This window comes from Pteropus medius, unplaced genomic scaffold, assembly GCF_902729225.1.
Source record: "Pteropus medius unplaced genomic scaffold, Ma_sr-lr_union100, whole genome shotgun sequence".
Classification (NCBI taxonomy): domain Eukaryota; kingdom Metazoa; phylum Chordata; class Mammalia; order Chiroptera; family Pteropodidae; genus Pteropus; species Pteropus medius.
The window spans coordinates 482,057-509,844 of NW_024353908.1; the positions used below are offsets into that span (position 1 = coordinate 482,057).

The window sequence follows — 27,788 nt, forward strand, 5'->3', positions numbered from 1 at the left end:
AAATATTTATATCAGATAGTAATATTTTTAGCTTCATATTACTGTCTACCTGAATACTGATGGCTTAAGTACTTAACACATTAATGATCTCCTTTAAGAATTTTGGAGCCAGGTAGTCCAGGACAGGTACAACAGTTCTATCATGTCATCAAAGACTCGTAATCCTTCTATTATTTGAGTTGCCATTCTTAAGAGTATTGGCTTGTTGACTCAATAAGATTGCTGCTATATTTCTTGGTACATCAAATCATGTACCAAGGAGGAAGAAGTGGGTAGAAAAGTAGAGCCAGCCACATCTGACCTTTTTAACAGGAAAGTAAATGTTTTACTGGAAGCCCTAATAGGCTGCTGGTTATGTTCCATTGACAAGAAGCTGAATTACACGGCAACTCCTAGACATAAAGAAGCAGAGAAAACAATTAGTTTTAAATAAACATAGATTTGTAGGATAGACCTATTTTCTGGCTGTCATGCTTTTAAGCCTACTTAAAAACATTTTATATGGCATTTATGATTGCATACCTGTGCTTTTGCTATAGCAAATAGAAAATTTAAACTTTTGTACTCCCTCTCCTCTCTTTATTTTTACACATACCCCACATGTAATTATTTTTGATTTTACAAAAAGTGATCATAGTTCTGCATACTTCCATAAAGTGACTTGATTTTCCTTTACCTACTATCATTTAGTAGACATGGCCATCATTTTTCTTCAGGAATCACCCCTTCCACATCATTATTCCCCAGGAGAAGCTACCTTTTTAAAACACAGGTTTTGTTTTTTGTTGTTGTTGTTGTTGTTTTCTAAGCCACTCTTTTCACTCTCTAAGATTTCTACTCTATTATGCGCATTCATTTTTTTTCTTTTGTATTATTGCCTAAGTTTACCAATTTAAAAATGCTATTTGCTTACTTTTACTTATCGCTTGCAATTAAAGGACATATAAGGTTTTTCTGACTCTCAGTAACTTTCTAGGTCTTGTGGATAGCCAGAAATGTAACACAGCCATTGCTGCTTCAGACTGAGGCACCTAGAGAAAAAAGGGGGCACTTTTAAAACACAAGCGGTACTCTACTCTGCCTTTCCACAGCCTCTATAAAACTATTAAGGGCAAATGAATTACTTCTTTGCTTACATTCTAATTACCATTAGACATTAAAACAGTTAAATATCAACAGGAAGCTAATACAAAACTAGAGTTCTGTTTTTTTCTCTCTGCTGAATAAGAATGTTTTCTAAAACTTCAGACTGCTACTGATACTAGGAAAAAGTTTTCCAAGTAGAAAACAAAAATTCTATAGTTCATTAAAATATCTGCATTTTAAATTAACAGCTGGGTACATTTGTCTCGAATTAAACCAATGTCTTATGAGTCTCCCCAGTTCCTCCAAACAATGAACCAGAAGCTATGACCTATTCCTGTAACCAGAAAGTGGATAAGTCTATAAACTAAATTTCCAAACTTTCGGGGTCCATCTCAGTGTCTATTGGTCCTTCTCAGGGCCTTTACTCTGTCTCTCTCATTGTCCCCATCTCTCTATTGTCTCTGTTCCTCTAAGTCTATCTTAGATTCACTCGGACCTTTGAATTCTTTCTTATACTTCACCAAGAACCTCCTTCTCTCAGTACAATGCTTGAGTTCCCCCTATGCTGGGAATTTGCCCTGTCTTACATCACTATTACCTTACAGCCACTCTGCTCCCTCCCTAATTAGTATCACCAACTACCATTTCAATAGCCTCTTCCACACCAGATATCCACACTACAGACCTTATCAGATCAGGTATTAGAAGCCAGGCTCATGAGAAAGCAAAGACAGAAGCTAGGATTGCTCTAATACTAGCAGCCTTTCAAGGCCAATCATAGCCCAGGTCCATGGGTGCCCAGGTCCATGGGTACCCAGCTCTCAATGGCAAGAACTCATCGAAGTGCATCATTTGCCACCAACCTGGCCACTGGGCAAAAAAAAAGTGTCCCAACTAGGACGAGCCTCGCCAATCTGCTTGCTACAAGTGTCAGTAGTTGGGTCATTGAGCTGCCCTCTACTCCAAGGGTCGAAGGACCCTTGGGTCAGAGCCAGCCACAGTCTGTCAAATGGTTGCACAGGACAGAGGAGAACCCCTACAGTTGGCCCCATTACAAGGAATCTCTGTCACTGGTCTGGAGCCAAGTGTTAATCTGGATGTGACAGGTGAGAAAATTACTTTCCTTTTGGATACCGGGGCCACCTGCTCTGTCCTCTCTTTTTTGGACCCTTCTCCTCTCGAATTTCTACCATTTGGGGCATCACCTATAAGCCAATTTCTTTATTTTACTCTACCTTTATATTACCTATTGGATAAATATTCATTTACCCATACATACAGTAGTTCCTAATCCATTTATTCTACTGGGGAACATACCTCCAGAGACCAACTCATTTACTACTTTAGACTTAAAGGCTACATTCTTTTTTATCCCTTTTAGTCTATAGTCCAAATTTCTATTTGCCTTTGGATGGGACTCTCCTAATGAAGTCCACTAGCAATTGACTTGGACAGTACTTCTTCAGGGATTCCAGGACAGGCCCCACCTTTTTGGTCAAGCATTAGCTCATGATTTACAAGATTTACAACTTGAGGGGGAACTCATTTTCCAGATTATAGAAATAACAAAGTAAACACTAAAAGAAAATGTATTTCCATAAATCTGCTGGTATAACCAAGTGGAGCTTATAATGTGGTGTTGCTGCTATCTGCAGCCTGACTTATTTGTGTATGTTACTTATATGTATATAACTGGGTTTTGAACAACTCAATTATCTAAGAAAGTAGAACTTTTTATCTATTAATCTATGTATTTTCTACTGCTAGCTTTGAACATATTTAAAAATGTAGTATATTTTAAAACACTCAAAATACTCGTGAATATGATACGAGTATCAAAATGCATACTGCAACTATATTTGTTATTTGATTATGCCGAAATTAATTTTGAAAAAGCAATTAAATGGTAGATTAAAATAGCCTTTATGATTTATTGATACCAGAAAATATTTTCTAAATCTTTTTTGTTTGATAACATTTTAAAAAATACACAACAAAATTTAAACTTTTTCTCAAAGAGATTTTTTTTCAGGTTTACCCATTTCCTATTTAATCTGTGATAGTAACCACAGAGGTATCCACAAAAATGACACCAAAGCTATACTTTTAGTGGATGAAAATTTTAAGTTGTTTGTATGTTGCTTTTTGAAAAAGAGAGAGCATTGATGAGAATATTACTTATTTAAGCTTTACAAGAATGAGAACTTTTTAAATTTTCATTCTGTGTATTTTAGAAGTTCTCTTTTTGCTATTTCTTGTCCACTCATATTCTTATTGTAGAATGTAGACATAAAGCTAACCTCTCTGTAAAACTTGGCAAGTTACTTTAACCTTCCTAAGCATTGATTTTCTCATCTGTGCTTTTGAGCTTATAATAAGAATTTTGTTGTGTTGCATTGAAATTAGATGATAATTGTATGTGAGAAGTCTAGCACAATGTCTAAAACATGCTCATTAATGTAAGCTTTTATATATTCATAAAACAAATCATTTCATCATGGTACCAAATTTTCATATTTGAAATTCTTATAATTTTATTGTAATTGACCTTTAAAAACCAAATATTTATAATTAAATAGCAACTTTCTGTAAAATGTATTTTAATTATTTTAATAATACTTTTTTTGGCAGATAGTCATAAAATACTGGTTCAGTGAGCAAAACCTAATATAGTTTTCTCTTTTTCGCTAACAAAATTTTAATTATTTAATTTTTTCTTTTAAAAATAAACCATAGATTTCTTAAATTATTTAATTTAAATTACTTAAATCTGTGATGCCTAAATTTAACACCTGGACAGTTAGAAGAAATACAACATGTCACTAAGCATAATGCTCACTTGTTTTTATGGCAAAAAAATGTCCTAGTATAATAAATAGACAAAATCATTTGCATTTAGAGAATTTTTATTAGAAAGGCTTTTTTTTTCTATGATAATCCACAGATTCTAAAACAAAATATTATAAGAATGAAAAAGACTCAAAGTTTATATAAAGAAAAAATTGCTGACTTGAGAACTCAAATATTGTAAATTTATTTCCCTCTAATTTTAACAATTAAAGAAACTGTGACAGAATTGTAAAAGTAAGAAGAGTAATTTGTGAAGTAGTAACATTTTATGTTATTTACTAGGTTTATTCTCATTTTGATAACAACAAATCTAAAATAAATATATATAAGCCTCTAATTAAGGCTCTGATGAATCCAAATTTTAGTGAACTGCTATATATGCTGTCAGGGTTATACTCTTATTCTTCGGATCACTTTTCAAAACCTCTCTTTTGGAGGGAAGTATGGGTGATTTATCTAGTGAGTTTTAGTTTTTTTTCTCTAGGCTATTATGCATAGGGAAAAATATTCAGGTTTTGTTTGTTTGTTTGTTTGTTTGTTTTCCCAATACCTGTTGGTTCACTCAGACTCAGTTACTGAGTTCAATCTAGTTTCTAAATAAATTTCAGGAAACAAAGACTAAGTACATACATCTAGAAAAAGAAGGTATTCTTTGAATCATGATCTAGCACTGCTAGTTGGTGGACACCTGGGGTATAGCTGAGTGGGAAAGGTGTCCTCATTTGAAGAGAATCTGAATTCATTAGCTACATCCTGAACTCCTGGGGCCTCTTCATTCTTGGTGATAACTACGATGTATCTGACTTCTATGCCTTTGTGCTGTGCTCTTAGGCTGGCATGTTTTCCCAGCCATAGATTTCCTGGCTTTACCCTACCTGGCCTGAGAACACACACTCATCTCATCCTCTCTATCTCTCTCATTAATCTTATCTTTAATCAGTCAACTCTCAGAAAAGATGTGAAGTAAGGATAAAGAATGCTAAAGGAAACTGAACCAGAAAATGGAGGAGAAACTCTTCCTTTTCATCTTGCATAAAGCCCTTAACCCAAAAACCAGAATTAAATGGATATTTGTGGACTATTTGGGGAACTTAATTACCATATATAATATTATTTCTAGATGATAGATTCCTAATTCCAAACATCTAACTTAGTAACAGATGCTTGGAACACATTTCTTTTACTAAGTGTGGGATTGCCTGGAGTTTCTCTAAACATCTTTATATGCAGATGAAAATTTTGGTGGTATTTGTGTAATTCTAAAGTAGAGCCTAAATGGCTACATGGTTCTTTGCTTAAAACAAATCTGTTTCCTCATTCTGAATAGGGAAGAATTCATCATTCATTAAAAATATTTTTTTTCTTCTGGTGCGGACTTCGGAAATATGTGGATAACTAGATAATAATCTGAAGGACTCTGAAAACATTAAAGTGGAAGGCATTAATTAATTGAATTGACTGTGCTCCCTGACTTCTGCATTTGTCCTGTGCATTGTTACATTTATTTGTTTGTTTGTTGGTTGGTTTGTTTTTAAGTCCTGGAGTTGTCCATTTTCAGAGCCTTAGATCTACCTCTCCCTTTTCTTCTGAATTTTCATTGAGAAAATAAAGTTCTTGCTGTGTACCACTGCTTTTACTAACTTGGGAGTCTGTTTATATGCTTATTTAAATCTTTATCATGGGTATGTATTTAAAGCATGTTTTGGTCTGTAAATATTAGCTTCCTTATAGATTGTAAGTGTGCCTTTGCTATTAGAACAAGTTGATTTTATCTATTTTCCTTCTCATCTTTAAACATATTATTTAACCAACTTTTAGCTTTTCCAATATGTAGTAAAAATGTCTCAATACAATAAGAAAATTAATAAACAAAGTAAAAAAAGATTACTTATGAAAATATATTTAGAAATCCCATTCTTTTGATTTATAACCATATTTGGTACCAGTAAAACTTCAAAGTGTTCTCTAAACTTTGAATTTTCATCAGCAATGCTGAAAGCCTTAGTTTTTCAAAAGAATAAAAAGAAAGAATAAAAAGAAAAAATGATAATCTCTCAAAGTAACCTGTGCTAGGGTCAGTAATCTTGTTTTTAGCTATCATGCATTCACAACCAGATAATTGCTTCATTACATTATGGTTTAATAAATATAATAACGAACATTTTATTACAAAAGAGCAAATACTCAAACCATTCAGAAATGAAATCTAAGCTCAAGGATTTCTAGAAGAAAATGAAAAAGAATTAGACAGTGTCAAATATTGACATTTCAAGGGAAAGAGATCATTAAACTTGTCATTTACTTACTGAAATATATTCTGCATAATTTACTGTTTTTGTCATCTTCCTTGTTATAATCCAGCCAGTGAATGTTCAAAGAACATAAAATCCTACAAATAAATAAACTGAATATGAATGAATTTACATAAGGGCAACAAATTAAGATCAAGAGTCTCACATGTAAGCTTTGATTATATAAAACAATTATGTTTCCCAGTTGTGTTCCAGCAAATGATTTATCAGTAGGAGACAAATACAAAAGTTTTAAGTTTCATGACACCTGCATGCCTAATTTTCAGAGCATAAACAACTTGGAAACCTTTTCTGAATCAGCATGATATCATCAGTCACAATTTTGAGTTATCGAGATTTTGCGGAATTAGACCGAAGGGCATTCTGAGTTAGTGCATGAAGTTATTATAGGCACTGACCTTTGAACAAGAATTAGATATATCACCATGGACTACGTGGTCAGTAACTAGACAGTCAGCTGAGGAAGTACTGAAAACTCTACCAGAGGGAACTTGGGAGACAAAGTTAGAGCTGTGGGTTGTGGAGAGGTAGCCTAGAATCACAGGAGATGTAGGATGTGTTTATAAATTTTGTTGTTCGAATAGGAAACATCCTCACACTAGCAGTTTTTTAAAGGTCTCTTCCAATAAGGTTATGAAATGTAGACAGAATTTGAAAATTAAAAACATAATTCTTCCTATCCATTTATATTTAGAAGTCAGTAATTTATGTGGTAATACATGTGAGAAATTGTTTTAAAAGCTATGTTGACAAAAAGAAAAGCACAAATGTTTTATGATATTATGGTAAAAAGAAAAAAAACACAAAGTGAATGGGAGCCATTAGATATTCTCAGTGAGTATATTTCTCCCTTAGACACTGGAGTTAAAAAATTATCTTTTAGGATAATTGGGGTATTATCTAGATCAGTGCTTTTTAAATGTATAGTGTGTAAGGAATTGTTGATAGTATATTTTTGCCATCAGCCTGTTACATAAAATAAGTGGGTAGGACAGATTAAAAATAATCTTTTTAATATAAGTGTTAAGTGTAGGGCTTAATTACAAAGGCCAAATTAAAGTTTTGGAAAAGTGTGTGTGTGTGTGTGTGTGTGTGTGTGCGCGCGCGCGCGCGCGTGTGTGTATGTGTGTGTACATGCATGCACGTGTGTGTTTGGGGGGATTGGTGTTGAAGCAGAAAATGATCAAAATGCAAAAGGTGAGCAGGAAGTGGCAAATTAAAAGCCCTTTTGAATAGAGGAGAATTGAGAATGAAAGAAATATTAGGTAACAGGCAAGATTGACGGGAATTGGTTATATTTGTAGATGAAAATGGGAATTGAGGGTAAATGACTCTATAGTAAGGACAAAAAGCTAGTACTCTACACATATAAATTCTACCTTCTTCCAATGATAGAGAACCAATGAGTTAAAGTAGCTCCTCTTAAATTCCTGTATTCTGTATTAAACTCTAAGTATCCATCAGTGATGTAACCAGGGAATTATTTTTAGTTAATGTATTTCTCAAATGTCTTTAGAATTGACTGAGTAAATGGGGCCATTTTTTTTCCCCGTAGCAGTACACATTAATATAACCATAAGATTTAGGATTCTAAAACTCTGAAGAACAACAAAATACGAGACGTAGAATGTAGGTTGATTTTTAAATTCCATGAGTCTTTGTGAATGCATTGAAATGCTGGACAATAAGGGAGATATTAGAGAGGACATCTGGAACAGGTGATAGCCAAGCATTTGGCATAGGTATTACTTGAAATCTGCTCTCCTATCACCAATTTCATACCAAAAAAGAAAATGTTTTTTAATTAAGTTATAAGTTGGGAAGAAAGGACAAAGATATAATATCTTTGTAATAATGGAAACTAGTACATATTAGCACATTCCTGTCATCTCATGTATCTATGTACATATTGGAAGGGCAAGAAAACTGCACTTTTCACATTTTGAATATCACCTAGCTCGTTGTTAAGTTATGAAACTGTCCTGAACTTTACCCAGGATAAATAATTAGGATATTTATGTTTATGTATTTTTCAGTGAAAGAGTAAATCAGCCAACAATCTAAGTTGATGTTGAAAGGGAAGGGTAACTCAGGTTTTGAGGAAATGATAAAAAGGATGTGACAGGGCGTCAATCCTTGAGGGCCACTAGAGAAGGGCTGTCTGATAGAAATGCAAGCTTCCGCATTCTGACTTCTGAAGAATGTTGGTTCTACACGAACTTTCTATGCATACAACTTACTCTTTGGGGTAAACGCTGTGTATTTGCAATTAACAATTGAAAAGGAGATAAATAAATTACTTATACTCTTTAAGACCATACTTACGAGGAGAAAACAAGCACCAATCAACGCTGCTTTGACTGTCACATCTAGGTCTGCAGGAATGTGAATCCCGAAGTTGTCAGCATTGGTGAAGACATCATTTACAAACCCTGACCAGTATTTTGAAATCTTTCCAATTGTAAGCTTTTCATTAATGGTCTTCACCTTTAAAAAGAAAATTAGAGGTATTAACTTTGAAGGTGAAAGAGATGATTTTAGATTTCTTCACATGTTTACTTCATGAGAGATGTGAATTATTTTATTCATCATCTCTAAAGTTATTCATTCCTTTATATAAGCATAGGTTTGTAGACTTAACTTTCCAGTTCACTCTTCAGGAATTTTGCTTTTCTGACAGTTTTTTAATCCATCATATATTCTTTCTTTCTTTCTTTCTCTTTCTTTCTTTCTTTCTTTCTTTCTTTCTTTCTTTCTTTCTTTCTTCTTCTTTCTTTCTTCTTTTCTCTCTCTCTCTCTTCTTTCTCTCTCTCTCTCTCTCTCTCTCTCTTCTCTCTCTCTCTCCTTTTTTTTTTGTATGCAGATAGAGATAATATATTAGTAATAACATTAGTGATTATGTGTTACCACAAGATGGCGGCAGGTACATAGTCCCTAATCTATATGTTTATCCAACTTGGATGAAGGCCTATCTGTTTATCTGATTATTCTGATTTTATAACTGAACTATTCTCAAAGAAAGCAAGAAAGCTGTAAGAAAGTGAGGATGAAAGGAATGGAAGGAATAGGGCTGTGTGAAGGAATGTAGTAGGTATGAAGGAAGGAAGGAAGCTGAATGGAAGGAATAGAAGGAAGGATAGGGCTGAAGGAAGAAGGAATAGGAAGGAAGGAATAGAAGGGAAGGAAAAGAAAGAAGGAAGGAAGGAAGGAAGAAAGAGGAGAGTGGGAAGAAAGGAAGGAAGGAAGAAAGAAAGAAAAAGAAAGAAAGAAAGAGAAAAAGAAAGAAAAGAGAAAGAAAAAGGAAGAAAGAAAAAGAAAAAGAAAATAGGTTTGAGATTTTAGAAGTAATTAGCTTCACTTCTGGGTACAATTTTTTTAACTTTTAAATTTTATCACTAGGATTTATAATTATAAACACATTTAAATATCAGTCATTGCTTAACCTCATTTTAATATTATACACAGACATTTAACTAGACCACTCCTTTACAACCAATCTTAAGTCCTGTTTTTGAATTTAAAAAGCCTTAATATACCACATAGGAAATTCAGACTAATTTGACATTAATAATCTATAGTCCTTCTCAGCTAGAAGAAGTCTACAATAAAACTTTTGCTTGCCCTGTTACTGATTCAAAGGCTAAAAGTGATTCAATATAAACTTTCACTTTCAGTATGTCAGTAGAAGATAGAAAATAGAGAAAGTTACTTATGACATCTTTATACCATGAATACTAAAACTCTTATATCTAAGTTCTCTTGTTCATAGGGCATATTTTTATAGTTCACTCTTAGGAAAGCCATGCCAAGTCCTTTTGGACTAAGGTGGAGTTAGGACAGCTCATTTTGCAAACTGTATTCTATGTGAATAAATTCTCTGGAGTTCCACAAACTGAGTGTCCTGGTGGGATATATATGTATGAATGAATAAAAAATAAATATACAATTTAAATCAGACCATCTCTTCTGTCTAAGATGTATTTCCAGGATAAGCTGTTAAAATAGTTCATATTGATATAGATTGAATTTGCAACTATGTATTTTTTTTAATATTCAATTTACACAAATATGTTTATGTGAGAGTAGATTGTTTTATGAAACAAAGTTAGCAAGAATATAGCATTTAAATTAGTGATATTTTAATGGAATATGCTTCTGAGATGAGATCTGAACTGGAATACTTTACCACCAGGGCTACTGGAAAAAAGATGTAATTTATGTGATGCTAAACTATATATATTTGTTTTATACGAGGGGTGCTATATTTCCACATAAATAAAATTCTTGTTATATATTTAAAAAAATATTGGACTTACATCTGAAATTACAAGTTATTATTGGCATGTACAACATATTTTACAAATATGTTCTTTTCTAAATTTATTTCAGAGATATTTCATGATTGGAACATTTTAAAAATTGAATTCTGTTGCAAAAAGGCAGGTCCTAAGTGAAAACTTTCTTTATTTTGTCAATCATACCTCAAAATCCACATCACCAAAACAGCCACATGTTGTACAAGGACCAACAATTTTCAAAATATCTTCTTTGTTTGCATTTTGAATTGCGAATTTAGGCACAAAGGGGTCCCACTTCTGTGCAACATAACCAACTATGGTACCAGGAGGGGCTTGGATTTCTAACTGTAAGAGGAGATAATAAAAACATTTTAAGGTTATTATATTTTAATTTTATTATAATATTAATTTACTTCTAAACAATATACTTTTTATGAAGTTATTTTAATATTTTACAAATCACTTTAGATATCTGTTTCTAGGGACGCAAAGCTGTGAATTTTTTTTTTTTTATATTTTATAGAAACTAAGAAACTCACTGTATATATAGATGTTTGGCACTATGCACTAAAAGTTCAGGCCTTTGATCTTACTTCCCTAAAGAGAACCTATCCCAGAACTGTCTTCTGACCTTGGAACACTGGCTTCTTTGCCATTTTTGTTCTGACTACAATAGTTGGTCAAGCATGGAAAGCTGTTTCCCATGAGGGACCTAATATCTACTCCCTCTCAATTGCTACAACAGGTTTTCATCCTTATTTACCAATTAAGTACTAATAAATATTTTTCTCTTCAGATTGTCAACTTCCAGTTTCTCTGTGTTCAATTAAAAATAAATGATTCTGCAGTTACACACTAATTTGATTACTGTTTCACATCTTCCAAAGAGTTAAAGACTAGTAATTGTATTTTCAGGCTTTATTTTAGTATTTTACCCATTACCCTTCATTCTGATTTTTTATTTTCCATTATATTATATATTTTGATATACTTATGTAGCCAAATCAAATTATTTGTGAAGTAAGCTGGAGGTTGGTGCAAATAATAAAAATCGATTGCTTTTAAATCAAACCAAATTTCCATCATCAGATCTCATTTTGTCTTTTCTTATGTATTAAGTTCATAGTCTTATGTGTATGTCTATACTCTTCTTGGATAGACATAGGTGGTTTTAATAAGATTGCTTAGTATTATATAGAATTGTTCGGGGATCACTTTCAAAGTAATTGATTTGATTTTGACCAAATTTTAAAAATTCTTGATGAGTATCAAGAAACATCTTATGTTTAATTTATGTGACACTGGGCTACTATAAAATAAAACATCAATTATCAGAAATTTTTAAATGGGCATATATTCTGTAATTATACTGACTATATTGTATTGGGGCATATTACTACATCTTAAATATACTCAATGGGAGGATAAAATTCTTAGGCTTCATGTATGAGTATTTTAGCTATCTTATCACTTAGCCAGCTGATTACCTATGAATAGTTGGAGAATTAGCTTCAATATATATTGTTGGACACTTCTTTAATCTTCTTCCGTCAATATTTATTTCCTATAGCGTTAAGTAGAATACTTACACATAGGTTCTCAAAGGAGAAACTTGGGCTTGAATAAAGACACCTGAATCAAGTACCATTTATGATATCTCCTAGATGTGTGATAATAGGTAAGTCACCTCCACTCTAAGCCTCAGTTTTTCTACTGCAAAATATGGACAGTAAATCCTCTTCTTTCTAGTTTATAGAGATGTCATGATATTAAGATATTGGAGTAAGTATATGTTCTATATCAACTTAACTACATTATGTCAATAAAAGTTATTATTATAGGTACATTAAAGAGTAACAAAAATCTATTATATATTAAAATAAAACAATTGATTCCCTCTAGAATAATAACATTGTCTTCTGCAAATCTTGAGGTTTGTCCTAAATGTATGCATGAAATGTGACATTCTGTGCCTAAATAATAATACCGAGCTAAAAGAGAACACCTTACAAGTATCACTTAGGACTTTCTGAACTTTGCAACAATTAGAGAAGACAAAGGGATAAGGTGTAGACTTGCTTAATGGTGGAACTCATAGATATGACAATTACAAGGCTAGTGTCTCATTTACGTGATGCATGAGTTGTCTTCAATAATTAAAATTACAGAAGCCACTATATTTTTTGGTTGGAAAGGAAAAAACTTTTTTTTTTTTTACTAAATCCTCAAGCTGTTCTGATTCTAAAGGAATGATGTACTAATTCAGTCAATTGAAAGGTTAATTGCCATATAGCTCCATATGAATGCTATTTATTAAAGAAATAACTGCTAATCTTTTTTTCAAATGGGGGGGTGGGGAGGGCACTCCAGAACCAATGACTAACCTCTTGTAGGTAGCAAGGGCACCAGCAGCTGTTACACCTCAACGGCCTGTTTACTGTAATCACTTCTTGACCTGAGTTATCCGTGATCCGCAGAGTGCAAGATCTCATTGTGGAACAGAAAGTGCGATTGAAGCAGATGCTTTCCTCCACTGCAAAGTAAATTCTTTGTCCCAAGCTGTTTTTAATTTCATATTTGTTGGAGGTTTCAGTGCCAAGTATCACTGATAGAGCAAAAAAAATTCATCATAATAGTGCTAATAGTTAGTTAGTATTAAACCTTTAAATGAGTAAAAGGGATACTGTTATTAAGAGAAAACAAGCATAGTGATTGATTAATTATTAAGTATATGGTATTTTCACACATATTTACTTTTGTGCTCTGAAATTTAAGGATTTAGTCATCAAAATCAAAGCAAACTCTAAAAACAAAGCTGTGTGATTAATAAGTTTTGATTCTAGATATATTATTAACTCCAAAATATGCAGTTCCACTTTTCAATTAAGAAAGCAATGCTGTAAAAAAGAATCAAACACTGAAATAATAATTCTGATATTGTTATGGAATTTATTGAGACAACTCACGTGATAGTGATGATTTTGTCTAGAATCTTTGTCTGATAATATATCTATAGCTACATGCTATTCTGATATCTATTTCAATTTTGACATATTTTTGAAATTACATATAATATTAAGAATGAAAAATAATCAAGAAATTTGAATTCAGTTAGTCATATTTGTAAATTTGTGTATTGTTAAATAATTTGCCTAATTGATGAATCACTGATGAAATGATAAAACTGTGGAATAATGTTTTGATGGATTTTGTTATTTAGTCTCAACCTTGATTTCCATTTCCAAAATTAAGAAAATTTGAATTATTAGCAACCATGGAAGAGATCACATATGTTTTATTATTTTAAGATTGAAAATAATGTTAGATTCCTAATGTCAATATCATCAGAAACTTGGAGAATTTTATGCTTTTAGGTTTATGTCAGACTAATAATTTTATTTTCAACATTTATTTAAAAAAATAGAACTAGTGCACTTTTTTGACCTGAATATATTCTAAAAATTTAACTTTATTGTTATAACATATTTAGATGAAAAGAAATTTCCGAAACCCAAAATATTTTCAACAGTTTTAATTAGTATAGAATATAGTATACTTACTTCCAAGAAGCTCCACTTGCTGGTGTATAATTATCAGGTCTAACTGTTAAGGGATGACAAAAGAAATAAAAATTATTACATCACAACACTCTGAAAACCTTTGGAGCTATTATTAACCTGTTTATTGGACTATATGAAATTAGGTGATTTCATGTTCTTTATAAGGAAAACCATTGAATACGGATCACATATTATAATAGAAAGGAAAAATGTTTTTTATTCAAGTGAAAAAAATTCCATGACAGAATTACAAAGAATAAAAATAGTATTATTTAGGCACTGTGGTTAATTCTATTTTCTTTCTGTGGTAGCGTGATAAAAGGGTAACTTTTAGAAACAATTCTGAGAAGATTTTTAAATGATTTCTGAATAAAAATGCCTAAGAGATTTTAAATGTTCCCATTCCCATTTTTTTAAAGAAATGAAACAAAATTAATTTTATTCATATATAAAAAATTTGTTTTAAGAACATATTTTAAATATTTTCTTTAAAAACTGTATACTTTAAAATATAGTCGTTTCTCAACTCTGTGGATATTTTATTGCTGCAAATTAACTCCATTTATAATTATATATGGCAAATTTTATTATGTCATTCATTTAGTAGCATTACTCTTAGTCTGCTTAAATAAGTATTTTGTTAACATTAGCAGGATTTGTGTTTTTTTTTTTAGAGCAAAAGAAGGTGTGAATGAGAAAATTTTCTAGAATAACTTCTTCCAGGTTTAACAAAGACATTTCATCACTGTGAAGAAAGAGCTGCAGCATGACAGAGTGAAAGTAAAGTTAGGCAGAGTTAGGAGGAGGGGCCAGGCATTCAGATCATTATTGTTTTGTTTCATTTCTTTAAAAAAATGGGGTGAAGGACTTTTAAAATCTCTTAAATTTGATATTCAGTACTTGAAGATTCACTACGGTAAAATCATGAACACTGAATATAATGTTGGTTATTGTTTTTTCTAATGTTTCATTTTCTATTTTGCTTTTATTTTTTTTAACTTTTAAATTTTCATACAGATGACATAATATTTTATTAGTTTTAGGTGTACAGCATAGTGATTAGACATCCATATAACTTACCCTGATACTATTCTATTTTACCTTTAAATTTGCTTGGTTTTAGTCTCTCTTTGTATTAATAAACTAATTTGAAACAGTTAAGCTGAAGTAGTCATTACTAATATATGGTATTGATTGGACATCACAAACCAGAAAATTTGAAGCTACATTATTTTCTTCATTCTCCTTGTATAATCTTAGGTAGAAGTAAAACTAATATCATTTCTTCTATTCAAATCTCATTATTAATAAAGAACTACACATGCCCTTCCTTGTTTATTAAACTCACAAAAATATTTTTTCAAAAATAATTTATGATTTAAGATATTCTAAAACTTGTTTTAACAATTATGGCAAAATTTTAAAATTTTTAAAATTTTTAAAAAGTCTTTGTAAGTGTACTGTTGTTAATTTTGTTCTCTTTTGAGAAAAATGACGGTTGTGGCAAGAGAAGACATAAGCCGCAAAAGGATATCCGTGATGATTTAGCAATGGATGTATGTAGAACTAACTGAGGAATGGAGAACTATGAGAGTAAAACTAAAGTTTGAGTTTAGGAACTTTGCATATGAGTAGCATACATCAATTTTTAGTCTTGAAATTGAGAGGCTATCCATTGAGATCCATTCCACAATGAAAAGGGAAATCATATTTCTCTAATATCTAATAATAGCAGTTGTTTATTTATAGACAACCCTGAGGTAATCACTATGCTAGATATTTTGACATAGTATCTAATTTAATTCTCACAAAACCACTCAGAGAGATAGATATCATTATGTTTTACATGTGAAGAAACAATCTCAGAGAAATTAAGTAATTTGCCCAAGATTGTAGAATTTGTAAATAGAGAAGCTGGCACTTGAACCCAGGCCATACTGTAGCCAGTTTTGATATGCTTTCTTCTCTGTTGTACTAAGCTAATCTTAGAAACGGGGAGAAACAAGTCTTAATTGACACAGTAAAACTTCTGAGTACCTTTCTCCCTATTTTCTCTACTTTTATATTCACGCAGTATATGTAATAACATTTGATTTAATCAGATTTGCTTTATCTCTCTGGGAAAACCTTGTGCATTTGAGGGTTTTGTTTTTGGTTTCTCTAAGGAGTCCTAGGCCACTTATAAACCATGGTCCAAATGAGCCTTTTCCATCCTTTGCTATTAATTTAAAGACTGGAAATTGTTAGAAAGTTTAAATTTTAAACTTCATCAAAATGTTATTGACTATTATGAACATGTTAATCCAATCTTGGAAAGAGAAGCTATTAGCATTATTTTTAGGTTTAATTTACATGAACAATTGCACACGTACACATATATAAATTGTATACATATATTTACATACATACATAGGAATTATTTATAAATTGTTAATGAAAACAGGATTTTCAATAATCATTAGGTGAACTTTATTAAAAGAGAATAGATGAATTTAAAAATTTTTACTTTGTTTTTTTAATTTAGAAGAATTTGTATATTTTTGTATATTTTCTTGTTTATTTATTGAAGAATGTACTATTTCCAAAAGTTTGTCATTTTATTTAATCTTATGGTTTTAAGCTAACAATGCATAAAAAATTCATTTTAGGTATGTCTCTTACAGATTTTGTGGCAAATTTTTTTAAATGATCATTCTTCCTGTTATATATACACTGCTTTAAAGCAAATAAGCATTCTTTTATTATAAAGTGAATTATTGAATATATTATCTTTACTTTTGAAGTAAAATATTCGCCAGTTTGTAGCATATTTTTGTTTTCTGAAGATTACCAAAAGTATATTTTGGGAAAATTGACTTCATGTTAGAATTGAAGCCAGTGAGTTCATATCTCTGTTTATTGAATGTGAAAAAAATATATTCATGTCAAGCATCTGGCTCCGGGTGTGTCATCATTCATGGATGGAAGAAGAATATGTGATGACCATATGTGATCATCAAACCTCAGCCCTCTGGCACTGGTATATCACTTTTATACTTGGCAAAACCTTGTCTGACAACGTTCCCAAACAGCTTGCAGCAGTTAATCAACTCTAGTCAGCTATTACAGCTGATCCTTTCTGCAGATGGAAGATGGTAGGTTAGCTTTCCCAGCTCTTTTACATATCTCCCTGTGCTCCCCAGTCTCTAAAGTACATTTGTCTGCCAGTGGGTTACTGGAGAAGGCATCTGCAATTATAAACATTTTTCCAGGAACATATGCTGCATGCAGCTTAAATCCTATCAGGCATAACAGAAATCTCTTGTACCTTAAGGGAATTAACACAGAGATTTGATTTTGATAAAGGAGAAAGACTTTATAGTTTGAAATAGTGCCAAACAACCTGAAAATTACAGCAGATGTGCTGACATCTCAATATTGGTATAAGTTTATTTCTAGTCTTTCGTAGGATAAAATACCAAAGCAACAATAATATATACAAATATAATTGCTATTCATGTGCCTGATATTTGAGATGATGATATTTCTTGATTCACTTATTATAAGGCTTGAATCACTGCTTACCCTCCAATGACTAGACTAGAGACTAGCATAATGATATGATGATCCTTTAAGCAAATTGGCCTAGAGACGCAACCATATCAAAGACAATATATTAACTTGGTCGTTTGCTTTCCCATGGATTTCCATCAGCTTTTTAAGATTCATTTGAAGACACCGAACTCTCAGATCACTGCAAAAGTCTCTCACTGAGTATTAACGATCGTTTTCTCATCTATACACCTGCACACATTACAATTGTGTGCTTATCTGGCTTTACCACACAGCCTTGCACCTTTAGTCGACATTTTTTTTTTGTCTTGACAGTTAGGTTATGGAATGTTTGGATGAAAGGGACTAGGTTTTACACTAAATAGCTCAATCGAAAATTTTTAGTCTCATCACTCCATCAAATAAATAAGGAAACCAGACATGGTAATAATAGTAAACACTTCTTCCTTCAAAATAAAAATAAGTAAAATAAAAAATTATAATTTCATAGTTTATAATGCTTTTCTCACTTCAGTAAGTTATTTGTTGAAGTCCTACAACCTTCGATGAAAAGCAAAAAGTAAGTTTGTATTTATTTTAAGGGAAAAACATTAGTAGAAATAGAGAAATAAAAGCACCTGACTTAAATATTCTAGACCAGGAGGAAGGCTGCCTGGTAGAGGGAGACCTGGCTGCCACACTTGGTTCTCTGGTCCGGAAGGTGAGATGCAAAGGCTGTGGTCTGGATCTGGAGCTCCAGGAAGAAAAGCAGGGAGACTTCTACTTCTTTGGTTCTGTGCATCTGCAAGAGAGTGAAAATCCCAGCCTATATTTAAATTTAGGCCATTTCATTTAGTTTTTCTTATAATATTTGTTACTTCTTAATTCAGAGGGTAGATTCTTTCCTGCTGACTTTTTTTTTTCTCATTTTTCCCTACTCAACTTCACCACAATTTGACCCCTAAAACAGAGAAAAAGGAAGGTGCAAGACTGCTAGTAGTAGATGTGAGAGAAAATCAGATAATTTGGGCAAAATATATGTTTTTCTTAGGAAATATACATATTTTTGAAGACTTGTGAAACATATCTTCAAAGAGCTAAAAAATTATAAACTACAGAAGGAAACAAATGGTAAAATAAACTAGTTTCTACTCATAAAAGGATAACCTAAGATGTAGGTTCTAAATCATAATTATGACTTTCAAGTCATATTCTCCCATCTCCAAATATTATGAAGGTGCCTCATAATTTCCAAGAATATTTTGTGTCCTTATGAATCATACTGATATGGCGAGATTTAATTTAGTGGTTCTCATTCTTTAGCCTGCCCTAGAACCACCTGTAGGGCTTGTTAAAATAAGATTGCTGGGCCTCACTCCAGAGTTTCTGATTCAGTAGTTGGGGGTGGGAGGTGCAGCTTGAGAATTTACATTTCTAATAAGTTCTCAGGTAAGCTAATGCTGCTGGTCTGACAATATACTTTTAGAACTAATGGTTTAATTTTTTCCTTTTTCTTTTCACATGACTGCCATTTAGATACCCCCCTCAATATATAACAATTTTTTTCAAAGATTATCACTGTTTTTACTCCTCATCTTTATTAATATATTAATTATCAGAGTTCTCACATGTGTGTTCATCAGTTTATTAACAATATGCAGTTTTAGAATGAATGTAGGTATGAATCAAGTTTCATGACATATTTTCAAACATTAGAGAAGTTATAAAGAGAAGTGATTCAGACTATTTTAAAGACATATGAATGGGAAGGGCAAGGAAAATGGTTCTGGTTTACTATAAGAAGGAAATTTGTAACAGTTGCACAAAGATTTGAATAAGTCATTGTATGTATACTAAAGTTGGAGTGACATTTATATATTTCACAATAGATCAGAATCATCTTTCTTCAGCACTAACACTCAAATTCGTATAAGTTGTGTGTCTGTGTTGGAGGGTGGTATTTTTCTGAATCTTTTAAATCTCTAAAAAATAAATTTGGAAAAGTACTGAGTTGTCTTTTTAGATAGTAAGTTCCCCATTACTTAGAGAATTCAAGTTTAGCCAGGATGAGCACTTGAAGAGAAATTAAAAAAAAAAAAAACTGGTAAAGGAATATAGGCATCAAAAGAATGGCCCTCTGAACACTGACATAAACTCTTTCTAGTAACGATAGGCTCATTAGGTTGTGTGTAGACGTGGTGTTAATGAGGAACAATAGCAAGGTGATTCATTTATTTAACTTAAGGTAGTAGGAATAAATGAGGATGGATCTCTGTTTGTACTAGTCTGTTGACATTTAGAATTTAGAAAAGGATAGGGATTAGGATTTAGAACCATATGGAAACAAACTTGTCATTTGGCCCTACTAAAATAGAGCTCCATACTGATAACATTATAGTATTTCTTCCCACAAGGAACTCAACCTGAACTTCTCTCAGATCCAGGCAGACACAGAGGATGTAGGTTTTAGAGCTTCTTTGCTCTTGAAAAGAGTCCTGAATGGGACCTCAAGCAGTAACTTGAGAGGAAGGTTATGTAACAGTATGTCAGATTTGGGAGAGAAGATAATGGCCAATATAGCAGTAACAACTGGAAAATAATAATAGGTAACAAACATCCTTTCTTCATCATTAGTGCCAAAAGCACTGTCATTGTTTTTCAGAGAAACAGAGGCAAAATCATAATCTAGCAAAACTAGTTCATAGTGATAAAATTAGAATAGTTCTTGGGAATGGAAGTGCATGACTATTGACTGAAAATGAATCTTTATGAAGTTTCTATACAAAAATGTTCTATATCTCTATCTAGGTGGTGGTTACAGAAGTGTACTCCTATTTAAAAAACAGAGAGCTTAAGTTGAGTGCTCATTATGCACTTTACTGTTCACATATTATCTTTCAATTAAAAAATATATGTGTAGGAATCATGTTATTTCTAATGATAGCTTGTAGAAGATTATTAGATTCTCATTGTAAATTTTATTGTTAAAAAGATTAGCAAATTACTCCAATTTTATCTTGTAGCCTATGTCTGCTTCTTATAGTAAACCAGAAGCATTTTCCTTGTCCTTCCCATTCATATGCCTTTAAAATTGTCTGGCAAGTAGCTCTATATTCCTGCCCCAGGTCCTTATGTCCTTAGACCTCATAGTATGTCCAGAGGCATTAATGCATTTGGAACCCAGAGCAGGTCATGTCCAAAGTTTTTATTCAAGAGTAGCCTTAGTAGGCAGAGACTGCTGGGATCGCCATTCTGACATCACTTGTTTTCTCTTCTGGGATTTCAGTTCACTTTGGAGCAGCCTTTAGAGATAGCTCTTGTTCAGTTTAGATCATCCTGAAAACTGTTTTTCTTAAATTTAAAATAAAACTTGAGACCATCTTGTTCTTAAATTGTGTTTATTTACACTAAATCAGGTGACTCCAGATCACATAAATATTTCTTCAGTTCTAATGGCATCTGGTATTCAGAGTGTCCTATGGGTTAGTGGTGGCGATTGAACTGCCCACAAAATGTTGAAAATGTCCAATAAGCCTGTATTCTCTGGGAAAATGGTCATTGCCAACATAGTTTCATGGCCAGAGAACATTAATGATGTTGTAAATAATGTCTTTAAATATATCTAAAGAAAACTATCCACAAAAATACTTAAGTAAATACCATGATAATTGCTTTGCCCCCTCAAACCTGATTTCTAATTCAAAAGGAAGCTCCATTTTCACTTCTTTTAAAAAGTAGTATAGATGCTCTAAAAGGTCTTTTACCTACTTCATGTGTTATTTTGAGTAGGTTTCAGAAGGAGTATTAGTGTTCCACCTAAAGTTTTACCTCTAAGATTAATCTTTATTACCGAACATCACTGCTTTTTTGGTAGAGTAATCATATTTTGATCATATTGCTTTCTAGTCACAAGTTTCTTCAAAGACTCAGACCACCAGATAAAGAAGGAAGTCCTTTGAATTTCCATCGGCTTTGAATTTCTATCTACTCTTTTAAAAATGTATAACTAACTTATAAATATTTTATGTACTCTGCAACTCTTTACCTTACAGGCTACAGTTGTTGTTGTAACTCCTATTTTATAAAGTGATGAAATGTTTTGAACTGTTAGTGTCAGTCTTAAATGAAAGAAAAAGCTTGTCAAGATTTTTTGTCTCCAGTATAAAAATGAAGCACACATGTATTAAAATTTATGATTTCGATGTCTCATGTCTATATTTTACAATTTGTGTAAGCTTTCCCACTAATACTCAGAGACTGGTATACATTAAATGTTGATGAAAACTGAAAAGATTACTTGTTTGTCCTATATTAAATAACATCCAAAGTATATTTTGATAAAATAAGCAAATAAGCATTCATGTGTCATTGAATGGATCATTAATTTAATTCAGGATATTTTAAACTGGTGGACTCCATTATACTATTTTAATTAGGTTAAGTTTCCCCCAATTATACTAATCATAATTCCTTATGGTGAAACTTTTTATTATAAAGTTTAATGGCTTGTCCTGATAATGGCATGAAAACACGTTATAATTTCATTTTTCCTTTAATTTCACATGTGTTATAGTGAGATTGAAACTCTTTACCTTAAAAAAACAACCATATCTCTTGTCTTTTGAGAAGTTCTTTAAAGTAAGATGGCACTAATGATACTTATACAGTTTTAGGGACTTAAGGAAAAACTCACCAGCCCCCCCTCCCCCAAATACCTAATTAATCTGCTTGCTTAAATTAGTTATTTCCTGTTTGCTTATAAATATATATTTTACTATAAAAAAATTTGAAAAAATTTCATTTCAAAGTTCAGAAATATTTACTTCTAGTCCATTAAATTTATTAAGATTTACCAATAATACATATTGAATTCATTATAATAAATGACTGTATCACACATTTTAAACAACAAATGGGAAATTAAAAAATACTGAACAGTACTTTAATGCTTTTTAACTTACATGTGAAAAACTTTCTTCAAATCCCTTTAAACTTGGAAGGTCAATCTGTCCACAGCGTTTGGTGTTAAATATTTTCAATCTAAATTTTGCTACGCAGCTTTTTCTATTAATTCACCATGCTTATATTCATGGTAACTAAAACTTTGTTTACATTTATATTCTATTATATAGAGTGTATTTTTTATATTTAATTCAATATGCTCCCTTGGAGTTAAAATTTAGAAATTCCAATGTTCAAAAGTGACAAACGACAGATTTTAAAGTACCAGTCTCACTGATTGTAACACCAGTACGACTCTAATTTTTAGTCATAAAATAAAGAAAAAAATATTAACTGGCTATATTTACTCTTACCTTTAGAGGCCATGAAGATATCTGAGTCAGTTTTTCAAAGGCAGCCAGGTTAAAAGAAAAAGCTTTTCTTGTTTCAGCAAGGAGAGAAACACAGCATGCGTAAAACTTCAGAAACTATCTACTTCATGTCAGCTTACAAATAATAGAGGAAGGGAGTGTCTTGCTCAGTTTGCAGAGTGCTGTATTTTATCACTGTAGACAACAGGGGAAGACAAAGCTATCACCGAAGGTAAACAATACTCAGAAACTATCATATCACTTGGTGGCCGAAGCAACAATTTAAAAATAATAAAAACCAGAAAGGAAAATATACAACACTCATCAAGTTTCCACAGAGTTGTTTTTGTATTTCTTGCAATATGTACTTTGCATTCACTATTACATTAGAAATATTCTATTTTCCTAGTTTCTAGAAATCTCCTGTACCAGTGTCTATAATAAAATATTATATCACGTGTAAGTTTCTGAGTTCTAAATACAATTTTTTATATTTTGAAAATGTTCGAACATCAACTTTCTCATTTTTCTCTTGAGGTTTCTACCCACTTTCTCACCCAAAAACAAACAAATGAAAAGAGAATGTATTTCCTACTGTGTATGTACATAAATAAATCTTTGTTTTCATTTTTAATTGAATTTGATGAATCAGAGCTTTTGAAAATACAAACCATCAGTAACCTTACAAACCAGCAGTTAATTGAAACATATAGATGATATTTAAATGCATTGCATACAGAGAGAGAAAAAGAAAGCACTGTAACCATAACTAGAAAGTTAACTTTTCTAAATGCAGCTTACCAGGTGACCATGGAGATTTTGTTCACCAAGTGAATTGCCCTGGATGGCATGATTTGCAAAGATTGAATTTGCAGGATAAACTGCATTATCAGCAGCACTGTCTGATTCTTAAAATAGTTAAGTGGCCTGAGTAGGCATAGAGAGTGATGAAAAATTATAAAGTCAGTCTTACGGGTTGTAGATAGTGAAAAGTTTAGGTTCTTCTAGTTTGGCAAAGAGATGTTTCTTCTTATGGTTATTGTTTTGAAGTGTTGGGAGTAAAAAGAGCTGCCATTATTTTAATTGTCATTTTGCAAAAAAGGTGTATAAATATGATTAGTATTTTTTAAATTAAGTTACATGTTTCCTAAATTTCTTAATGTTTGTTATGGGCATTTGGAAACACTTTAAAGAAACAAAGCAGTAATCGATGCTATCAAATCTGATATTTCAAATTATGGTCATAATTATCCAGTTAATTTTGACTTTCTATAGAGTGCCAATTTTGAAATAAAAAATAAAAATCTAGTGAATTAACATATTTTGGCTTATATAAGGCCAACAATCTATGTTATTCGGATTGGCCATATGACTGATTGTTGGAATTTTTGAATATTTAATCTGCAACTGAGACTTTCCAGGCCATCTAACTTGGTGAAGTGTAGGCACTACCCATTTCTTCCTTTATGCTTTCCCCCTCTGCCCTGCCAAAGACATTACCAGCATTGTTTTTCTTTTTTTCTTTTTATAGAACCAACAGATACCAACCTGAGAGCTTGTCTCCTCTTTCCTCCACTCCAGTTGGCCAGCCTTCCTCCAGGAGAGGCTTGCAAACCCTCCTTGATGGCCTCTTCAACATTTAAGTGTCACATTAGTGAGTACTCATGCAGCCAGGTGATGTTGCTCCAAAGCTGTCCTCCCTTTCTCTCCTGCTGCTGTTGCTGTTACTCTTCACCTTCACTCTCAGTTCTCTCCAAACACTGGCTGCCTCCACAAAAGAACCAGGACCACCATTTTATACTCAGAATGATCACACCCTCTTCTCAGCTTTGTGCTATGAAGTCCTTGACTTTTTCAAGCAGCATCAGTATCAGTTTCACTTTGCCAACAGTCTGCAATTTTCTGGTCTGCTCCCTTGATTCCAGGGAATATAGCAATACAAGGTAGGTGCATCTTACAGATATAACTCAAGGGTTGAGGATAACGTAATGGGAATGGAGTACAAAAAAGGAGACTTAAAAATGAACATCAGCACACATATGTCAATGCGCCTGCCCCTTCCCAGGAATCTCACTACAATCATTCCCTGCCTATGGCCTTTTTGCAGGACATATCACAGCTATTTCTGAAGGTCTGTCCATTCAATATTACATCATTGTTCAGAAATTTCCTTATTATTTAATTATTTAATGGTTAGATATTTAACTTCAATTTTCATGACTGAAAAGGCTCACCAAAATTGTCTCTTTCAGTACAAAGGGAGAGACTGGCAATTTATTTAAATCTATATCATGACAGAAATGCTACCTGTTATGAAATAAAATAACAGCAATATGTTCCAGATGGCGCCTCTGGGGAAAGGATTAAGAATAGAGTAAGATGTTAGCCTACAGGTCTGGGGCAGAACCAAAGACCAAAGACGGAGATTAACTAGCTTTAGGAATATTTAATTTACTTTATGGTCATTCTGCCTTCAATTTTACTATAAAATTATGTGTTTCTAAAAAATATATATACATAAATGTGTAAATATATGATCAAATATATGTATATGAAATGAGAGAATTATTTATTTTTCTTGATTTATATAAAATTATTTTGGCATAATCCTAAATTACATTTCATTCATTTGAAATTACATTTTTAAAAAAATTATAATAATTCATAACATTACATTTGCTTTTAGCCACTGCATGTTATTACATTTTATGGCTATAATGAATACTGTTTTTGGCCATTGCCTTTTTAATGGGCTTTTAGAGTGTTTCAATTATAGAAGGCAATGGTTCTTATGCACATATCCTTTGAAGGTATATATCTAGAAATAAAAATGCCAGCTTATAGAATATAAAGATCTTTGTCTTTACTAAGTATCACTGAATAGATCTCCAATGTCCTTGTAAACAATTCACAAGTAGTAGTAATGGATAAGCATTTCCTTTTCTACATATCCCTTTCAAAACTGGCTTGGTCAGTAGAGTGGGAAATTAACTAGAGGACTCCCAAAAATTAATTTATGAGAAGACAGCATTCAGAGGTCTTAATTATGTTATTATCTGAGTAATGTAAACACCTCTATGTGTATTTATGTTTTCAGCTGTTCCTATAATACTGTATCATATGAGAATAGCTAATAGCAAATTTTATTTCATGAATAACTGGTTATAAAAGTAACAGCTACAGATGGGAAATCATTTGTAAATGAATTCTACTTTAGTGATAAAACAGCTCTTTTCATTCAGTGAGCCTCATGGCATGATCTGCTAAAATGTGCACCATGCAACCATGCAGCACTTAAGGCATGCTTTTTTATGCATAAATCTTATCCCTGGATTTATAATTTCCCATACTAAATTCATTGTAGAACAAGGCGGGGTGTGTATAAATACATTTAAAAAGGAAATAAAAGAAATATGGAAAAAAATATTGTTTTTATAAATGTTTGTTTAGTCATTTGATATATAACTACATTATCAGATATGAAATATCCAATCCCTTAATGTAAACTTAGATGTTCCTTCTTTGGAAATGTGCAACTCCTACTTAGGAGGCACTTATTACACTTTGCAAACCTCCTATAAAAGTGCATGTCTTCACTATTTTATTCAAATCTTCATTTGAATATAATGCTTCATTTGTTTATTCGATAAACATTTACTAACTTTTTACTATGTATATAGCATTATAGAGTATACTAAGATGTAATAATATGACCTCCACCCTGAGGGAACATGTATTCCAGTGGAGTATCACAATACAAGAATGCAATGTGCTTTGTGCTTTTTATTTTCTTAAAATTAAGATTAAGTTACCACCTCCTGAAGATAAAATAATGTAACTCATTCTCTTTCTGTAAAACAAAACTAATTAGAATCAGTAATGTATCATTCAAATGAGCAATTTTTTTTTCACACATAGATGTCTAATTTTTCTTTCCTCTGTTCCTTTAAAAAAGGTAAATAATGATTAATAAGATATTCTTTCTTAAATAATGAAAGGACAGTAAACGGGATCATGATTCTTAGCTGTTAATAAGAGATGGATTTCTTACCCTCTTTCTTTCTGCATACTTAAAAAGATATTGATCCAAAAGACTAGGAAAAAAGGAAAAGAATCCTGGATGCAGAGAAGAACCTGTGTGAAACTAAGAGAAAACTGGCTCTGGAGCAAATTATCTAGAGGAGTCCCCATTCACCAAGATGATATGGAAAAAACTCCTAATTTAGAGTCCACAGACTCCAGGAGACAAATGATATCTCATAATAGATTGTAAAGTCCAAGGCAGAAGCAAAAGTTTAGTTTGTGTATAGAAGTCCTTTTTAAATTTTCAGCCTTATACATTTTCTTTAGATAAGATTAAGTTAAGTTGAATGGAGTTCTTTAAAATAATCTGTTTTTATTGTGCTCTTTCTTCTGGCATTTGCTAGATCTGTTATGCACAATGTAAATTTTTAATAGTTCTTAAAGTATTTTTCTTTAAAGTGTCTAAAAGTACAGAGAATATTCTGATAGACAAATGACATATTAACAACTATTTATTTAGCTGTCCTTCAGTGTGTATGCTTATGTGGATGTCTGAGAGAGAAAGAGAGAGAGACAGAAGAGGGGAAGAAGGAAGAGGGAGAAAGAGAGAGACTGGAGTTACTAAGTAGATTGAGAAGGAGAATTAAGAAGACATGAAAAATCTTTAGAGACCTCAGTGTTTCCTACTAAGGACTACTTTAAATTTTGAAAATCTCTATTTCTACTATTATTTTAAATATACTTACCCTGTGCCTTGGTTCTTTTGCTTTGCTCAGTGTGGTCACTTTGTCTTCCCAACAACTGCCTGCATCCTTG

At 32.1% G+C, this 27,788-nt stretch overlaps 1 protein-coding gene across 1 annotated transcript; it reads right to left on the minus strand.

Annotated features, from left to right (window-relative positions):
* Positions 1–40: 40 nt before the first annotated feature.
* PLSCR5 (phospholipid scramblase family member 5) lies at positions 41–27,788 on the minus strand. The gene is made up of 10 exons (XM_039851650.1): positions 27,719–27,788; positions 24,498–24,717; positions 22,953–23,144; positions 18,276–18,439; positions 14,107–14,149; positions 12,931–13,151; positions 10,730–10,891; positions 8,574–8,735; positions 6,243–6,325; positions 41–392 (listed from the first exon to the last, which is right to left on the minus strand). The coding sequence occupies exons 3-9, from the start codon at positions 22,963–22,965 to the stop codon at positions 6,287–6,289; spliced, it is 804 nt and encodes a 267-aa protein (XP_039707584.1). The 5' UTR covers positions 22,966–23,144; positions 24,498–24,717; positions 27,719–27,788; the 3' UTR covers positions 41–392; positions 6,243–6,286.